Genomic DNA, 20,071 nt, shown 5'->3' on the forward strand with positions numbered 1-20,071 from the left:
TGTTGTGTGATAAAGTTTCTTTCTCTCCCCCAAATCATTCCTGCTAGCACATCGGCTTTCTCTCCTCTCATTATTGACAGAATTATATATCTCCTCTTCAGCCTGTGATCAACTGTCCCTTGGGGTGGCAGCCATCTTTGGGCCTTCTCATAGTTCTTCAGCTAACGCAGTGCAATCCATTTGCAATGCTCTCGGGGTTCCCCACATACAGACCCGGTGGAAGCATCAAGTGTCAGACAACAGGGATTCTTTCTACGTCAACCTGTACCCAGACTTCTCATCCCTCAGTCAAGCCATTCTGGATCTGGTACATTTCTTCAAATGGAAAACCGTCACCGTGGTGTATGATGACAGCACAGGTATGTGTGCACACTGTAGAAACAAAGATAAGCATTCTCTTACGGTGTTGACTATCTTATTGATCTATCTTTGGTAATCTTCAGAAAAAACATATGAAGGCCTGTGCTGTTTAAAGTAATTGAACATGTCAAATTGATAACATGGTATTTAGAGGCACTGAAGGTTATGTTCAGCTTTTTCTCCTGACTAGCATGTGTTGCTCAGGCCTCAGTGCTGGAGGGGAGTGTGCTGGGAAAGCAGGCTTATAGAGTCATAGTGTCAGCAAGGAAACAGACCCTTCAATCCAACTCGTCCATGCCAACCGAGTTTCCCAAACTAAATTAGTCCCCTTGACTGAACTTGGCCCATATCCCATTAAACCTTGTTCCTCACCAAATGTCTTTTAAATGTTGTGACTATACCTGCATCTATCATTTCCTCTGGTTGTTCTTTGATAGACCTGGTGTTCTCAGTCAGGTTTCTGTAGTTCCATACCCTCTTACTCATCTTCAACAGAACAGCCACAGTTTTTGCAAACTGAGTGTTGCTTTCAACATCAGAGACAGGTTGCTGGTGGTGTCGAGCCTAAATTTGAGAACTCAACTTCCAGTGTCACATTGTTCATGCTGATGTGTTCATGGAAATAATGGGATAGTCAAGTCAAAAAGCGTGGTGCTGGAAAAGCACAACCGGTCAGGCAGCATCCAAGGAATAGGAGAGTCACCGTTTCAAGCATAAGCTCTTCATGAAGAATGAAGAGCTGATGAAGAGTTTACGATCAAAACGTTGACTCTCCTGCTCCTCGGATGCTGCCTGACCAGCTGTGCTTTTTCAGCATCACATGCTTTGACTCTGATCTCCAGCATCTGCTGTCCTCACTTTCACATAGTGGGGTATCCACCCCATTGTCATTGGAAAGGTTGGGGTTCTCCTTGGAGGACAGGAGTTTGATAGAGGTGTGCAAGAGTATAACAGGCTTAGATAAGGTAGACAAAGAAAAACTCTTCCCATTACTAGTGGGACAAGTATCAGATGACACTGATTTAGAGTCTCCAGGGATAAACTGCTCCCACTCATGAAAAGACTGAGAGTGAGAATTTCAAATAGTTGGCAAAAGAAATATAAGCATTTTGACCAAAACATGGCAAATTGCTGAGATTTGAAATGCACTGCCTGCAAGAGTGAAGGAAACAATTTCATTTAAGGCATGTGCAAGATTATGAGGAGAAGGCAGCAGAATGTTATTGAGTTAATTGCTGATTTGGAGAGCTGGTGGGTACAGGATGGACTAAAAGGCCTCCTTTCAGTGGATTTTTATTATGCAAATTACTGTGTACAGGTTCGGCTTAAAGTGTTGTGCTTGGCTCCAAGAGAAGAACCAGATTATGTTGTTATGGTTGTCTTTCACATATAATTTCATTTTCTGGTATGATCTGGTTTTCAAATAACAATGTAAGTGCAATGTATGTCTTTTTTTTCACTGTATGTTTCTGAAGATCTATGACCTTCATTGTCAGGCGGAGCCAGGATAAGATGAGAATTGTCCTGAATCCACCTACAATGAATGGCAATATAAATGGAGCATTAAATTTACTGTCAAGAATGGAAAATGTTTAGACAGAAAGAAAGATTCAGCAGGCTGAGACAATGACAGAGCCAGAACAGTCCACAGGGATCTTACTAATAGACTATCTTGCACTATTTGTTCCAGGCATTAAGCATGCATATTTTTATAGAACAGCAAAGCCCCTATCTACGTAGAAAGGATTGTGCTATGGGAACTCAGTAAAGTCTAGCTTTGTACCAGTATCTCAGGAAAATATATTAAGAACTCATTACTATAACCAGCAAAGTGATTCCTTGTTCAGTGTTTCTCATTTGAATTTGAAGCCTTTTTGCTGATATCAGTTCAGCTTCCACCAGAACCGAAAAACAGTGTATAATTAAAATGGGGAATGATGATACGTTATATTTATAAAGATATTTACAGTATAAATATATCATGTATTTTTACAAACTTATAAAGAACATAGGAGTATGAGCAGAACATCTTGTGTCATTCAGCTGTTCAATTTGATCATAGTTGATCTGCACCTTAACTCCATTTATTTCTAACATTCACCATTTATCTTTACATATCTATTTCATGATGTGCTGATCTAAAAGATATGTAGTTATAGAAGGAAATATTGATATCAATATGTACAGTATAATAAAAAGACTTCTTTAATGAGGGCAATTGGTGAAGATTAGATGTAATAAAAGAGCTATTTTCCCTAGGAGACTGAAACATTCTGATGACCATCTGAAGGACGCTTATTGTTTCTCAAATCATAACAATCAAGGATTCTTCTTACTATTGGAAGACATGTTGATTAAATTGCAATATTTAAATGTAACATTTTTTTTCAGTTTGTAAATATGATTTATATGCAAGGATGACACACCAGGATGCTAATATCCTGCGACTGAGCAAAAATTGTACAATTATTGAAGCTGTTCAATTATTTGGCGTTAGTGTGGAAAAATTAGTGTGGAAACCATCGAACAAAACTTCATTACTACAAATGAGAAGGAAAAGGCCTTTACTTAAAGTTTACCTCCATGGCCCCAAATTGAATTTTGCATCTCAAGCTTTCCTTCCCAGAAATAGTCGTGACCTAATTCTTATATATCCTTATTTAATTAAAGAGTACTTTATCTGTCTTGCAATGTGGGTTGTGGTGATAGCTGCAGTGACTCAAAGGGATAGAGAGGAACAAAAGCACTTGAGGAATTTGCAATGTCCGGATGAATTTTTAAGTATGACAATTAAAGAATGGTTGTGCATTTTGAAAGCTGACAGAATTGTGCACCGCACCCAGACTGAAGAGACATTTTGACTTGTGTATTTAAAATAACTGAGAGAATTTTGATTTGTGCATTATATGTTTCTTAATGTTGGTGAAAGAATTTTAGAGATAGATACAGTAGTTTCATCTATTCAATGTCAAGTGGTTAACAAGATAGTGACTAGGACTTCGTCTCCTGCAGTAGTGAAACAGCAACGATTGCAACATCTGCCAGAATTAATTACTTTTCAGTTGCCAGGAACTGCCTACTGAGGAGTAAGGTTGGCATCTTCCCCTTTTGCAAAGCAGCAGGGAGATAGTTGTGAGGGATGGGGTACAGAGGATGCAGGTATTGGGTGGATTGGCATTGGGGAAATACCTGCTATCTTTCCATCACCAGAGGAATTATGTTCTAGCCAGGAAGAACTAACCTTTTCCATGCTGCTGCCAAGTGAGATGATTAAACGGTCAATTAACCACTTATTCTGCCTGGCCTGCAAATATTTCAACTCCAGGTAAGGCGAGACAGGCATGTCCTAGCCGCAAGGTAGCCAAGAGGTAGGACTGTCAGTGTTGGAGGTGGGTTGACAGTAGGGGGATCTGCACTAGTTTGTGAAAGGCTGCAGAACAGGACACATTTAGATCTCAATCTCGCCACAACTTCCAATCACAGGACCCACCACTGTGCCTCCCACACCCCTCTCCCTGCCCCACCCAAAAACACTGAAATTTCTTTGCGGTGATCATTTATCTGGGAGTCTGGGGGCTGTTGAACCAGCAGCAAGTGCTGGTTAGTAACAGAGCTTGCAGCCTCTAAGCTCCAGGTGAGTGGGACTTGATGTCTGGGCTGTAAAACACCAGTGAAGTGCCTTGGGATATTTTGATATGTTAATGGTGCTATCTGAATGCAATTTATCCCTGCACATGGTTATTTGACAAGGATAGGTGCCATGCTTAATCCTGCTTTTGATATCCATGTGCATTCCAATCAGCAATTAGTGCATGGCAATCAGGAGTGCATGGCACCTTTGATAATATTTTCTCTGCTGCTGTACTCTGCAGATATGGATGCCCACTGCAACGTTTTGCTGAGTTAGAATCAAATCAGGGGCCTTCTAAATATGTGTAGTGTTGCTACTCTTCAAATAAGCTGGCTGAGACCCTGAGGGGGAGTAGATAACCAGAGGCAATAGCTGCATGAACCAAATTATGGTGCTTTGCTCAAGCAACATCTTAGACAGACAGAAGGTATCATCTCTACTTTCCCCTCTACACCAATTCCACCCCCATCCCGTTCCCCAAACAATTGTTAACTTCAAACATGGTTTTTTCACACTATGTCAATCAATACAATGAATGCAACAGTAGCCGAGTTAACTGATGCACCCAGAGACAGTTGTCAAATAAAATCCCTTACAGGAATTCCCTCAGGCAATATCTGATCAGTCTTTATAGGAGAAAAGCCTGAGGATACAACTTCTCTGTAAACCAACATACCTCATCCAGTCTTTATTAAATAATTCAATGAAGTTCCATTGTCTTTATAATTGTAGTCTAAAGGTTGCTGGCATGCACTGGCAGAGTTTAATAGTTTAATGGTTCACTTGTATGCTGACACTTCGGAACTGAAGTAGTTTTTATTTTCTATAATTTACCATTTAAGTGATTCCAGCACTTAAAGCAATTTGGTTCTGTGTGATTTAAAGAGCGGCATTGATACTTTTCAATATAGTTTCTAAAATCTCATTTTTACTGAGAAACTAGTGTGAAAGGCCAGGGCATTGCATGACTGAGGATCAATAACTAATGTACTATGCTGCCGGCAGAATGCTGAAACATTAATAGAAAGCTGCTGAAGGATTGAGTGATGCACTGGGTCAAAACTCTGTGCTATCATCTCTGAGGCCCAGGCTTGAATCAATACCAGATTCCATGGTCTACAACCTCAATTCAGCCTCCACTGTATGTGATTCCACAGAACTAGGTTTGGCATAAATTAATAGCCAAGCACTCAACTTAACTTTCTTAAACCATTCGGATTATTGATATAGTCATTAATAAATTGTCCGAATGATTCTACTGAGAATCCCTGAATTTAGTGTTAAGATGCCTTTTTGGACTTCACTGTACTAACTGGGATATGTCTAACATAGATGAAAATGACTGAAGTGTTCTTTTTTCTCATACTCATTCCACAACTCAAATGGCATGACAATTCAGCAAAGCTGAAAAATTGAAAGAAAAACACATTAGGGTTCCACTTGAGTGGAATTTTAAATTTATTAGGTGCGCTGTGGAATGAATTAAATGTGTTTCATATGCATCATTCATTGCTACTGTAGTCGTCATTAAATGTTAATGTATTTCAGTGGACATGTCAGTCAGTCGAAGGTGATGCAGTTCAGTAACTGGCCTTTGACATGTGCAGGATATGTAAGTATGCATTGGCATAAGGGTGGGTTAATTGCTGCATTGGCATACATGTCACACACAGGCACAGAGGGATGCATTAGTTATCCTTAAAATAAAATTCATCTGCTTATTGTATTTTTGTGTAATGTGCAACGAAGTGAGTAAATGCCAATTAATTTTCTTACTCTGTGACAGGATAAATTTCCCCCACAAGGTCAGACATCTTATGTTGTATTTGCATTTCTTTTCATTTCCTCAAGGTCTGATTCGGTTACAAGAGCTTATTAAAGCTCCATCTCGGTACAGCATCCGCTTAAAAATTCGGCAGCTTCCAGCAGACACAAAGGATTCCAAACCTTTGCTGAAAGAAATGAAAAGGAACAAGGAATTCCACATAATATTTGACTGTGGTCATGAGATGGCAGCAGGCATCTTGAAGCAGGTGACTATGTCCAAGGATGTGACAAAATTGTGTGTTCTAATAAAATGTCGTGATGCTGGCAGCCTCTATTTGGATTGCATTATGATATTAAAAATGCAACCGAAACAGTTTTAAGAAAACTATTCCACATGTTCTACATCAACTTTTCAAGATTTGTGGTGTTGTGATAAGTTATAGGAAGGATAGCAAGTCTTTTGTTTTAAAAAAGCACGCTGTCACAAATGAGTGCAAGTTTGAGCAAGCTTAAAATTTGCTAAAATTGTTAAAGACATATGCACACTCTTACCCATTATTTTCCTATTAGTAAGACTTAGAAACTTGCTCTATACAATAAATATCATAATTCCAAGGTGAATTTTTACCATTGCCACAGACTCAAGAACCATGTTGAAAATGTTGACAGTGCACATCTGAGATATTTAGAAAATTTGCATTAAATAAAACTGACCTTTTGTTTTGATGGATTTCATGAGGCCTGAGTTTTGTATGGATTGATTTGTAATGTACTTAGCCTAAAGTGGGCTAAATAAAATTTCAGTGCAAGCATATTAATGTTACTCCTGCTTTGCTCCCACTCTCCTGCCTGTGCACATGGGCCCTGCTCCCCCACTTTTTGCTGAGATCTTTTCCTTGAATATTGCCAGTAGGAGAACTACATAAGGAGAAAGACCCTTTGAAAGCATCTGGGTCATTCATTAGAGAATATTGGTGGTTGGGAGGGGGGCACTCTTCTGTTGGAGTTACCATTATATATTTCTTTCTATTTTTGCTGAAGCTGAGCAGTGTATGAACTAACAGCCTGTCAACCCGAAAATGCCAAAACAAATTTCAGTCTTCTTTTGGTGAAAGAACAGAATTCCCTAGAGCTGTGATCATTTTAATAGTTTCAGTAATACATCAGTTGGTGGCCAATGAAAACAAATGACCTGGATGTTGCCAAGCTCTCCGAGTGTTGGAGTTGCATTCATTCGAGTAACTGCGGATTTCCTTTACGGTCCTGACAATTGTCATGCAGATGCTGGGCAGACTTTAAAGAACCAGAAATTCAGATAGTCATCTCAGAATTCCCAGTCTCTGATGTGCTATTTTAGCTTCAGTATTTATGTGGATAATCCAATTTCTAAATTGTTATGGTGGAGGTTTCAGCGATGGTAATGCTGTTGAACTTCACGGGGAAATGGCGTAATACATTGTTAATGAAGGTTGTTAATGCCTACACTTGAGACATGAATGTTATTTGCCAATTATCAGCCCAATATGGAGTTTTGGCTTGTGGCTGAATACAATTCTGCTAAAGCTGATGGTCTATAATATCTCTTGGATGTCCAGCTTTGAGCTGTTAGATCCATTTGAAAGCTATCCCTTTTAGCATAGAGGTAATGCCACACAACATGATGAAGAGTAACCTTGGTGTAATGACAAGACTTTGTTTCGATAAAGTAGGATACTCCTCCCAAGATTTTCATAGTCTGAGGCCTTTGCTACGACTAGATTATTGAAGGTGGGGTCAAGTTTCATCATTTCAGTAATAGAGTTATAGTCATAGAGTCATACTGACATAAAGCACAGAAACAGACTCTTCAGTCCAACTAGTCCATGCTGAACGTAATTCCAAACTAAATTAGTCCCAACTGTCTGCTCCTGCCCCATATCCCTCCAAACATTTCCTATTCATGTATCCACCAGATTTCTTTTAAATGTTGCAATTATACTCACATCCTCCATTTCCTCAGGAAGTTGATTCCATACATGAACCACCCTCTGTATAAAGAAATTGCCTCATGTTTTTGTTAAATCTCTCTCCTCTCAACTTAAAAGTGTGTCCCTGAGTCTTGAAATTCCCCATCTTAGGGAAACAACAATTACCATCAATTCTATCTATACCTCTCATGATTTTAAGTTAACGATTTTATTAGTTTGGGAGGTGTGACATGCGAGGTGTGACTTTTACATAAATGTACACATACCGCATCCTCTACAACTCTGCCATACATCTCAAAACTTTATGTGACAAAATGGATGGAATCTAAAGAAATGATATGGGTTCAGATGACCTGTTAGGGTACCGGTTTGGTCATTTCTAAGTGAAGGTCTCACTGGAATAGTGAGTGTTGAGCCTTTCCCAAGATTCAGGATCCCGAGGGTGAAATCCTACCTCCGGAGAGTTGCGACTATGTATTGCTGCTAACATCAACAGAGTGATGGTTTGCTGCTTCGAATATACCCAAACAGTGCCTACCTGACCACAAGTAAGGAAGGGTGGAATGAGAATCATGGAGAAGGAGTTTACTATGGTCAAGGAGGGATACTAGAGGCATGGGCAGGGAGGTAGCTTTATGATGTCTCCCATCCCCGCTCACTTGATGCTGAGATCCCTCAAGGGGAGCCTTGTGGAATCAAGGAAAATCTATTCCCCTTGTGTGCAATCCCTGAGCTGGCAGGAAATTCCAGTGGGTTCTGGGATATTTGGTGCAAATTGGCTGAATCATGACCCTAATAAGAAAATGCAGTAAGCCTGGGCTCATCCCATCTCTGAGAGATTACCACGTGGCCTGTCATATGATTACTGGCAGGAGACTGGGACTACTTGGTATAAAGATAATAGGACAAATGTCCTTGTTCTGTTCTCTCTGACTGGCCAGAGACACCATGTTTTCTTCCATGATGGGCTCAATAAGGTCCACATAATGTTTCATCTGGAAGCAACACAATTTGCAAAAAGAGAGACCACAAGGGACCAGAGCAATTTGGTTATCAGCACAAGATTCAGCCTCATCAGCTGCTTTGTTTCACCACTTTGTCACTGGGTGCTCAAACATTGCTTACAGGGTTTTGTATTTGAAATTGCACAGGACTTCTGTCATGTGAGAAAGACTGAAGAGATGCAATGGCTGTTCTCCTTAGCACAGAGATGGTAAGGTGATGGGTATTCAACAGCATATAAGTGAGTGAGGGTGGGGGGGCAGAATCAGACATTATTTGGCTATCTGTGAGGGAGGGGTCAGGGCATGAGCAGAGTCATTCAGTTGTGCATGAGCTTTGGATTGGTGAGCGGGAGTGGAAGTATTGGTTGAGAGTCTATGGGGAGTTCTTGAAGGTAGCATGTCTTTGAGCTTTTTATTGGGGGAGTAGAGACAGACAGATATGGAGGGGCTGGGCACATGCCAAGGGGAGGTGGTGTTTGAGACAGATGTTGTTTGGGGTGGAGTTTGCTTTTGGTAAGTGTGAATGATTGATTAGTGTTATAGTTCGTCAGGAGATAGATTAGGTGGAGAGAAACTGTTTTGACTTGTGAATGGATTAAGAAACAAAGGGTACAGTTTTAAGGAGTTTTGCAAAAGAAGCAGATATGAGGTGAGTAGTTGAGATATGGAATGAACTATGTAGAAGTGAGTTGTGTGTGCAGCTTCAATTGAGGCAATAAACAGGGCATTGATTACTTTAATCTGCAGAGTTATGGGGAAAAGGCAAGAGATTAGGTCTCATTTAAAACACTCAGAGAACTGGTAATGACATGGTGGGCCAAATAGCCTCTTTCCATACCATACCAATTCTGTGATAAAGTCTCCCAAATGCACAAAAAATGGTTGATGTTTGAAAACGGAGTGAAATGTTGGTTTTGAACCCTCCTTGACAATGGGTAAATATTTGAAATGTTTAGTGATCATTTCCTATGAAATGCTGTGCAGTCCAGTAGATTTTTTTGTGTGCTGCACATTCCCAATACTACTGCTTTTTGTTTTCAGCTCCGTTGATTTGATTACAAGGAGCTAATCACCTCTGCACTCAGAGAATCGTGAAAGCATACAGGACAGAAGAGGCCCTTCAGCCCATCAAGCCTGTACTGCCACAATAGTTCCACTTTCCCACAATAGACCCATAGCGTTGAATGTTATGACAACTTCAAGTGCTCATCAAAGTATTTTTTAATGGTTGTGAGGTTTCCTGCCTCAACCAGCCTCCAGGCAGTGCATTCCAGACCCCCACCACCATGTTAGGGGTAGGTTCTTTACTCAGCGAGTCGTGAGTTCATGGAATGCCCTGCCAGTAGCAGTGGTGGACTCTCCCTCATTATGGGCATTTAAGCGGGCATTGGATAGGCATATGGAGGATAGTGGGCTAGTGTAGGTTAGGTGGGCTTGGATCGGCGCAACATCGAGGGCCGAAGGGCCTGTACTGCGCTGTATTCTTCTATGTTCTATGTACCACTTGGTGACAAGTCCTTTTTCTCAAATTCCCTCTCAATCTCCTGCCTTTCACTTTAAAATTATGCCTCCTTGTTATTGACCCTTTCATTTGAGGGGAACAGGTGCTATATCATTCAGCATCGCTGAGTGGAGCGTGCAAACCAGTTGATCCCTGACATACTTGAGCATAATGCAAGTATTATTGTATTATACTTGGTGTGTCCAATCAGAATCAGTGTCAACAGAGGTTCAATCATTCCTTTGGCAGACTTCAGTGACAGTGTTCTTTCAATGTGAGGGGAAACAACCCAACAGATATGTAGATGCTTCCAGTCCAGAAAGGAGCTATTGAACATGTTTTTTTTTTATCTCTGATAAACATCTCATGTGTAATACACCCTCTTAATCACATCATGGAACATTTTAAATTCAAATGATAACAGCAGAAGCAAGTGCCTTCTCTCAAAACACTTAGAGTGCACTGGTTCATGGAAGATTTTACATTTCTGATTGTGCAAACAAAATCACCGCTAAGACTTGAAGGCTAATGTTACCTTCGCTTCCCTCATACTCTCAATTGTTGTATTCCTAAACTATCCATAACTTACTTGAATAACTTTGATGCAAAATTTGACCCTTGATTAGATTGTATCTCTATGGGTATTCCTTATCTGGTAAAAATATTTGAGTAATCTTCTATAATCCTTTTAGCCATGATACTGCATAATGGAATAGCCTCTGGAAATATAGTAGACACATCCATTATAGTCAACAAATACTAATTCCTGATTTGTGTTTCAGTTTAGGGGTCTTGTATAAGGTTCCTCAGAAATGGAAATGGGTATTAAAGGTACTGGTTTTATCAATGCCTGAAGTCTTCCAATTACCTGACACATATGACATATCTGACAAAATTCAACCACATCCTTATGCAGTCTAAGCCAATAAAAATGTTTTTGTATTTTGGCTTGAGGTTTCCTCAGTCCCAAATGACCTCTTACTGGTAATTCATGCTATCCACAACACCTCCTTTCAATACCCTCCAGCACAAAAAAAAAATTTGGAAGTAAGTGGATATTTCTTAATTCTATCAGGGTCAGAAATAATGTTTTGGAATTGCTGGGCCATGATTTGTAACTTCACTGGGGATTCTGATAATTACACTCACTCTTTAATGAAACATCTGAGAACTAAATGCAAATCATACTTCACTGCTTTTAGCATCTGATTGACCAACCTGCTGGTATTTTTAACTTGATGCATTATAATTTTATTCAAATCATAAACTTTAATCTCCTGTGCATTGTACTCTAAATTTCTCTTAATTATGGAGGTGATTGCTGCAGCTTGACCTGCCCATTCATTTTTTTTTTCCTCAGGCTTTGTCGATGGGAATGATGACTGAATATTATCATTACATTTTCACCACCCTGGTAAGTATTAAGTATATTCTTTTGCTATTTTCTGATAGGCGAGGATGTTGTTTTCTAATAACTGTTTGTACCTTATTCCCTTTCAATTCCCTAAATTATTGTATTGAGTAAATGCCAGTCTGGAACATGGATTAAACTGTGACGTCCTTTTACACTGTAAGTGAAGTTAAAGATTATGAGTACATAACCCATTCTTTCTCAGTAGATCAAAACTGTGAAGGTCCTTATTTGCCTCTATTTTACCTTTCTCTTGGGATCTCCTGGCTTTTAAACCCCAAGTTTTGTGTCACCTATCCACTTCACCCCACCTTCTGCTCTATTCTCTTGAACCTTGTTGATGTCGAGCTTTAGGTATTGGTTGTTGTGGTTTCTAGCAGTAGTACAGCTTCATCCATAGAATGCAACTGAGGGTTTATTTTTCCCTCAAGTATGACATTTACATTGTAGAAGATGTATGCCTCTCATGCTGGAAACAGATTTAACACTGAATTAGTTGTAACTCTGTATAGCAGATTGTAATTGTACACACACATGATTGTGCAGCTTTCACTCATTTTACTTTGAGACATGTGTGCAGGGATGCTATAGTCAGCATATCATGTTGAATGATATCCCATCCTACACAGTGGTTTTGAAGATATTTAATTCAGAATTTCCAACAGCCTGCCTTGACATCAGAAAATTTCTTTCAGGACATCTTTGCCCTGGACTTGGAGCCTTATCGCTACAGTGGAGTGAACATGACAGGGTTCCAGATTCTCAACACTGAGAACAGCCAAGTTGCCTCCATAATTGAGAAGTGGTCAATGGAAAGATTACAAGCACCTCCCAAACCAGGCTCGGGTTTACTGGATGGATTTATGACGGTATGAAGAAAGATTGTAAAAGCTCCTGCAGGCAATCACATTACAAAATGTCAGAGTTTCATTCAAGTAGAAAAATGATGTCACAGCTGCAATATGAAACTATATTCACAGTCCTCTCACAAATGTCAAGGGACCAAAGAGGAAAATACTACTTTCTTTTCGGCAGGCTCTTACTATGTAAACTGATTCTATCGGCTGGATTTCATTGAAGCCTGAAGTTATAGCATTTCGAAAGCTGATTAGGTTTCTTTTATCGTTCACAAGTAATTTGACAGTTTTATCTTTTGTAGGAACATAAGTTAAGTGTGAGAAAAGGTCAGTCATCTAGTAAAGGTCTTTTAATATATTAGCTTTGTGATAATAACATCCAATTATATTTTGAATATTAAATATTTAAACGTCATCCCCTTAGCTTGGTAGATTATTATAAACAGTTTATCATATTTCAAATACCTCTCTTTAAAATCTGTTTATAATTTATGTTTTACTCTTTTAAATAAGTGTCTCTAGTCCACTGTTTTGTCCACTTTGAAATATATTGGCCAGGATTACATAAGTAATTGAACAAACAGCGTCCATAATTTATCATGCCTGTAGTTGCCCACAGAGTTATACTTGGCTCTTATGCATCAGTTTTACTGTAATTAGAGAACCATTTCAGCATGGCGCTGTCCATAAGGGTTCTTGGAGTTGTGTTATCAAGGCAAGCAACAGAATGTCTATTTAAACAATCAGATCGAGCAATCGTTACTGAGGTGCACAGAGTCCAAGTCAGCAAGTGGAAGATAGAATAGTTTATTTAGTGTAAAATCATAAACTGAAAGTGAAATAAAGAGAAGGAAGAGAGAAAAAAAGAGAAACAAAATGTAAATATTTTAATTAAAAAACAAAATCTCCAAATAATAGTTCAAATCTGGCCAAAGGCCCCTTGCAACGGAACCTTTCAATGACAGAGAGATTGGTTGACAGTAATTATGACTTATTGTTTGGTTAAAAATTCACTTACTCAATAATCAACAAGGTCTGCCATTTTCTGGCTTGTTTTAGTTAGCGTCCAGTTGGTCAATACCACACTTCAGGTCAGGCGTGTGTTTGAATGCTGACCCTCGCAGTGAGGTACTGGGTGTTTTGGTGGGGGGAGTCAGGGCATCTCACACAGCAGCTTTATGACTCCTACACTTCACCCTGCAAGTGCCCAAGAATGAAGTTGTTTTCCAGTTTTCTCCATAATAGTCGTGATCTTATAGCCTGGTAATCTTTATAGCTTCATTCTTACCATAGAAACCAAGCCATAATTTAGCACTTTGTACTGATATACCTCTTTTTCTCCCTGCTTTCTACACCTCAAATGTTACCTTTTTAAATCATTCCACTGACCTGTACATCCTACCTGGAATGCATTTTATTGTTCTTTACTGTGCCATTTCTGATGCATTGTTTAGTTTTTATTTGGTATCAAATCAAACATGATATTTGATGTGATGTCTGGCCAATACATTGACAAGTCTTAATATTATTTCTGCAGAGAATTTTTATTGTGAAAATTTGTCCTGCAAATGAGCAATGTTGTGTCCTGGGAGTACATATTAGGATTTTAGGAATGGATGAGAGTGCACCTGAGGTTCTTTGATCCATTCATGTGAATTTTGATGCAATGGAGCTGCTGGCCTACATAATTGGAGTGCAAGTATCATAAACTCTCATCACCGGACTATGGTCTTGACTATATGTTATGGTTTTGGGTTAAATTTCTGCATTTCTTCTGTACATCATCTGGATATTGAATGTCATATGCCTATTGATTTCACTTGAATCTGTAACTATAAGGATCAAGAGAAAGTGAGGACTACAGATGCTGGAGATCAGAGTCGAAGAGTGTGGTGCTGGAAAAGCACAGCCGGTCAGGCAGCATCCGAGGAGTGGGAGAGGCGACGCTTCGGGCATAAGCCCTTCATCAGGAATGAGGCTTGTGGGCTGGGGGCTGAGAGATAAATGGAAGGGAGGTGGGGATAGGTGGAAGGTAGCTGGGAAAGCGATAGGTCGATAAAGATGGGAATGAAAGTGATAAGTCGGAGGGGAGGGTTGAGCAGATAGGCAGGAAGGAAGATGGTAGGACCATTCAAGAGGGTGGTGCTGAGTTGGAAGGTTGGTACTGAGATAAGATGGAGGGAGGGGAAATGTGGAAACTGGTGAAATCCACATTGATCCCATGTAGTTGGAGGGTCCAAAGGCAGGAGATGAGGTGTACTTTCTCCAGGTGTCGGGTAGTTAGGGTTTGGTGATGGAGGAGGCCCAGGACCTGCACGTCCTTGGCAGAGTGGGATGGGGAGTTAAAGTGTTCAGCCACAGGGTAGTGGGGTTAGTTAGTGCAGGTGTCCCAGAGATATTCTCTGAAACAATCCGCAAGTTGGCATCCTGCCTTCCCAATGTAGAGGAGACCACATCATGTGCAACAGATGCAGTAGATGACGTGTGTGGAAGTACAGGTAAATTTCTGTTGGATGTGGAAGAATTCTTTGGGGCCTTGGAGGAAGGGGAGGGGGGAGGTGTGGGCGCAGGTTTTGCACTTCTTGCGGTGGCAGAGAAGGTGCCAGGAGTAGGGTGTGGGTTGGTGTGGGGTGTGGACTTGACAATGGAGTCGCGGAGGGAATGATCTCTCTGAATCGCAGATAGGGGTGGAGAGGGAAATATGTCTCTGGTAGTGTCTGTTTGTAGGTGACGGAAATGACGGAAAATGATGCGGTGTATCCGGATGTTGGTGGGGTGGAAGATGAGAGCCAAGGGGGTTCTGTCCTTGTTGCGATATAAGGATCAGACAGGAACTAACTTGAAAACTACCGTTGCTGAGTAGTTTCACTGAAGAGGATTAGAGGGGATTATTTAATTAAAATGTAGATGCTAGGAGTCTGAAACAAAAACAAACAATTTCGGCAGCATTGGGCAGGTCAATTAGTATCAGCCAAGAGCTGAGACTAGGAAACATTAAGGTTTGATGGGGATTTTAACGGTTTACCTTTATTTCTTACTGCACTCTGCCTTGCACTCCCCCACCCACCTCATGTACCCATGCCTACTAATCGCTTTCCCCAATTCCAATGATAGACATGTTTTCCATGTCTTGTAATGTATTGATTTCTGTGAATAGGCCTCCTGTTGTCTCCCATCAATATCACTTCAGCCATTTAACCACCTCCTGTTCCCCATTTAAACACTTTATGGGCTATTCTATTTCTTCTTCCTATGTTTTTTCCCTTCTCTTCGTTTTGCTCTTTTTTAAAAATGGTGTTCATCTGGGCTCTCTTCCAGTTATGACAACTGAGTATGCAGTTTGATCTATTAATTTTTCTGCTGTCCTCACAGGTATTGACTAACCCACTGACTGTTTCCAGGATTTTTCTGTTTTAGCTGCAAGAACTTCTTAGAGTTGTGCGCATATGAAATGATTATGATAATAGCCAATCTGGATGGCTGGTCACCGAAATGTAACAAAGTGGTCCAGATTTGAACCTTATCCCAATGTACTACTTAATTTGCCTGAAGGCAGAATTTTGCATGCATAATTAAGATGACCTAACAAGCTTTGCAGCTTCATTAGCATAACTTTTCCCCGCTAATTGCCCAACTATCATCTGTTTTCGCTGGTGTACTTTAATCTTGGCTGTGTTATATTCTGACAGCACGGAATTCCATCCGTCAACTATACTCGTTAGTTCAGAAGCTACATTTTTAATTCATAACCTAAATAAATTACCTTGCAATCAGCAGCAACAACTTGCATATAGAACAGTGCCTTTCATGCAGCAATATATCCCAAGGCCATTTGTCAAATGAAATTCTAACTCTGGATTTTCCTGCCTCCAACTGTTTTGGAATAGAGGTGGGGGATATTTAATGAGGCTTGACTGAGAGCCTAGTCTCCCATAAAATGTTTTTCTTTGTTGATATGGGGAGGAGGGTTATTAGATAAGGTGAATGGCAGATATATTTTCCCTCGGATGAAGGATTTCAAGACTAGGGAGCATATCTTTAAGATGAGAGGAGAAAGATTTTAACAAGACATAGGGCATTTTGTTTACACAGAGAGTGGTTTGTGTTGTTTTTGGAATTAACATCCAGAGGAAGTGACGGATGTGGGTACATTTACAACATTTAAAAGATGTTTAAATAAGTACACAAATAAGAAATTTTTGGAGGGATATGGGTCAATTGCAGGCAGGTGGGACTAGTTTAGTTTGGGATCGGACAGCATGGATTGATTGGAACAAAGTCACTGTTCCTGTACGGTATAACTCTATGATTCTATGTTATGGGGGTGGAAACAGAGAAACATTTATCTTTTATTGACAGCTTTGGGATAAGCATTAATAAGCTTTATTTCCCTCTGATCTGTTTTGTCAATAGCTCAAAGATTATTTACATGAGATAAAAGGGATCATGGGCTTATACTTTCTGATATTGATACTTTAAAGTTCTGATTGTTTTTTTATAAGATTGTAGGAAATTTTAGGAAAAGTACAGTGTCTAAAAAATTGAGCAGGTAGTTTCACATGCTCTATCATATCATAGGGTTCATTGATAGTGTACAGAGTATGTACTGGGTGAATGGGCAGGGAAGTGTTATGAGGTGAAAGTGAGGACTGCAGATTGGAGTTGAGACTGTGGTACTGGAAAAGCACAGCAGGTCAGGCAGCAACTGAGGAGCAGGAGAATCGACGTTTCAGGCAAAAGCTCTTCATTAGGAATAAGGCTGTGAGCTGAGATGGTGGAGAGATAAATGGGAGGGGTGTGGGGCTGAGAGTGCAATAGGTAGATGGAGGTGAGGTTAATGGTGATAGGTCAGAGAGGAGGGTGGAGCAGATAGGTGAGAAGGAAGATGGACAGGTAGGACAGGTCATGAGGGCGGAGCCGGGTTGGAAGGTTAGAACTGGGATAAGATGGAGGGAGGGAAAATGAAGAAAGTGGTGAAATCCACATTGATCCCGTGTGGTTGAAGGGTCCCGAAGCGGAAGATGAGGTGTTCTTCTTCCAGGTGTCGGGTGGTTAGGGTTTGGTGATGGAGGAGGCCCAGGACCTGCATGTCCTTGGTGGAGTGGAAGGGGGAGTTAAAGTGTTCGGCCACGGGGCGGTGAGTTTGGTTGATGCGGGTGCAAGTGTAATGAGTCAGCATGGAGGGTATTTAGGTGGGTGGGGTTAATGAGGAGAATAAAGTTGGCAAAGGAAATGGTGGGGGTGTCATGGATGTAGGACAGAAGGCCTAACATACAAGAAAACAATTGGACCAAAATCCCAGAGAATTGAGAGAAGCCTTTAAAGCCAACGCCATCACGCAAAACTGCTGTGTCCATCGTTGATCTGCTTCCATCAGTCTGTGCGTCCCCCCCCAACAATTCTTGGTTGAAAGTTGTGTTTTATGAGGCAATTTCTACCAAGGCAGACATGATGTATCAGATAGTTTCCCAATATGAATTACCCATCACAAAGATGGAAATCCATCCCTGAGCCATGTCTGGAGACATTAGGACAGATGTTCGATGGTTGTTGAGATGGAGAAGGTCACTGAGATAATGACGGATGAGTCCCTGGAAAAACTGGAAAACAAAGACTCACAATATTTAAAATAACAACATTAATCCTTTCTTATAAGGATCCTGCACCAAATAAGATGTACCTGGTGCAATTAACAAAATACTCTTCAGTACTTTTGGATGTCAGCAATTCGAAACATTTACAATCCACAGTTCATGAAACCTTTGACTGTATGCTGAGGAGTTTGCATTGACAGAGTATTGGATTATTTTCAAGATTAGCATTTTCAATGCTGAGTACACCGAGTAATTTGCTCCAAAAATATAAGAGCCCAGCAGGAGCAGAGCTTGCAGTGAACACACTGCATTAAATTGCAGGCGCACAGCCCTATCATCTTCTGTCCATTCATCTTAATAAGGAGTAAATCATGGGCTGGGACACACAATCTCCCACAACACACACTTTGTGAATGTTATTCCCAACTGGGAGTGTGAAATTGCTCCTTTCAGTGGTGTTTTCCAACTCTGATGTTAAAATGAGAATGAAAACTCGTGTCATTCAATTGGAATGCTCATTTCTGAGCTTTGCAGATTTGCAGCCAACCAAAAGTCTGGGCAAACTTTCATCAGCAGTCTGAATTAATATAGTACCTATAAGTGATAGAACGTGTGAAACCACCTTACAGGTGGACAACCAAAAAAAAACTGATTCACAAAAGGAGGCATTAGGTCAGGTGATCAAAAGCTTGGTCAAGGAGGAATTAACAGTGGATTTTGTGATGGTGTGAGAAGCCAAATTAATTTCTTAGTGAGACCTCACATGTCTTAATGTCAGAGTTCAAATATACATTTTATATTTAGCAACAATCTTTACATCTAGTTAATGATCCTGTTCAGCAAACAGAACTGGGCAAGTTTCACTAATATTTCAGTCCCATTCAAATGAAAACAAGACATTTTTGTATTGCAGTGAAAGAACTGTTTCAAAAATAAGAAAATAGGTTATCTTGAGCTCTTAAGCTCCTCACTTTGGATATTATAAGACAGGAGCTTGCTTGCACAATATTAAATCAAAGATCACCATAAGTGATCAGGAGATTGATGCTTCTACCTGTATACGCTCATGTAGGAAAAGCTAATTATATCAATTGGCTCAGTAATATTTCTCGTTTAATATAACCAGCAATTTGATGGTTTTGTGAGTGAGCAATATTGCAAAACTGCACTTTTTTTTAGTTCTTCTCATTGTCGTCAAAAGCAATTCTTCTTTATTTTAAAAATATTTCTCTTGTTCCCCAGTTATGTGATAGATATCAAAACCTGGGTCTGAATGGTCATCTTTAAATTCAGCTCATCCAGAGAATGCTGTAGAGCCTAAAGTGTATTAATTTTGACCAAACTGAATACTGCATTTTATTGTTTGGTGTCCACAACTTAAACTGATCCATAATTCACCATTAATTTGTGTTGATTTTACAGCCATCTGATAAGGGATGATTGCTATGGAAACTGAACTGATGCACTGCTGCAAGGCAGGCCATTCTTCCGATGCTGAATTTGAGTCCCTTCCAAATCTACACAGAGCACTTTCAGTATATGGCTTTATCTCCCACTTCAAATTATCAGTTCAGTCCATGTGTGCAATATAAATCACTTCTCTGCTTCGTCATCATCTATCCTCTAAATAATTCAAGTCACTTTTTGAGTGGTTTCCAAAGGAAACCTGACAGAGACAGTCAAATGTAATAACCTGGGTCTTTCTCTGAGCTGCAAAAGAAATCCATCACTGGGTTCTGTTCTGTACCAAATGAATAACGATGCATGAATTCTTCACAATATATGTTTGTGTAAACAATAGACTGCCTTAAACATTACAACTTCTTTTAGTCCCTTTGTGTGCATTTAAAATAGTACCAGATGGCAGTATTTGATGCAATGTTTACTACTTGCTTCTTTTAAACAGAAAAATTCTTTGCTGATTTGTGTGTTCAGTTACACAAGAGGTGTTAATATGAGAATGGGACAGAGAGAGAGAG

General features: G+C 40.0%; 1 protein-coding gene across 8 annotated transcripts in view; it reads left to right on the top strand.

Moving 5' to 3' along the window:
- Nucleotides 1–20,071, top strand: part of LOC122548404 (glutamate receptor ionotropic, kainate 2) — a 442,113-nt gene that overhangs the window by 212,829 nt on the left and 209,213 nt on the right. For 6 of the 8 annotated variants that reach the window (XM_043687010.1, XM_043687014.1, XM_043687011.1 and 3 more), the window contains 4 exons: nucleotides 81–359; nucleotides 5,843–6,024; nucleotides 11,591–11,644; nucleotides 12,337–12,510. In XM_043687010.1, coding sequence (XP_043542945.1) covers nucleotides 81–359; nucleotides 5,843–6,024; nucleotides 11,591–11,644; nucleotides 12,337–12,510 — 689 coding nt within the window. The remainder of the gene's footprint in view (nucleotides 1–80; nucleotides 360–5,842; nucleotides 6,025–11,590; nucleotides 11,645–12,336; nucleotides 12,511–20,071) is intronic. The other 2 variants (XM_043687017.1, XM_043687018.1) reach the window with 1 other exon arrangement.

Source organism: Chiloscyllium plagiosum, chromosome 3 (assembly GCF_004010195.1).
Source record: "Chiloscyllium plagiosum isolate BGI_BamShark_2017 chromosome 3, ASM401019v2, whole genome shotgun sequence".
Taxonomy (NCBI): domain Eukaryota; kingdom Metazoa; phylum Chordata; class Chondrichthyes; order Orectolobiformes; family Hemiscylliidae; genus Chiloscyllium; species Chiloscyllium plagiosum.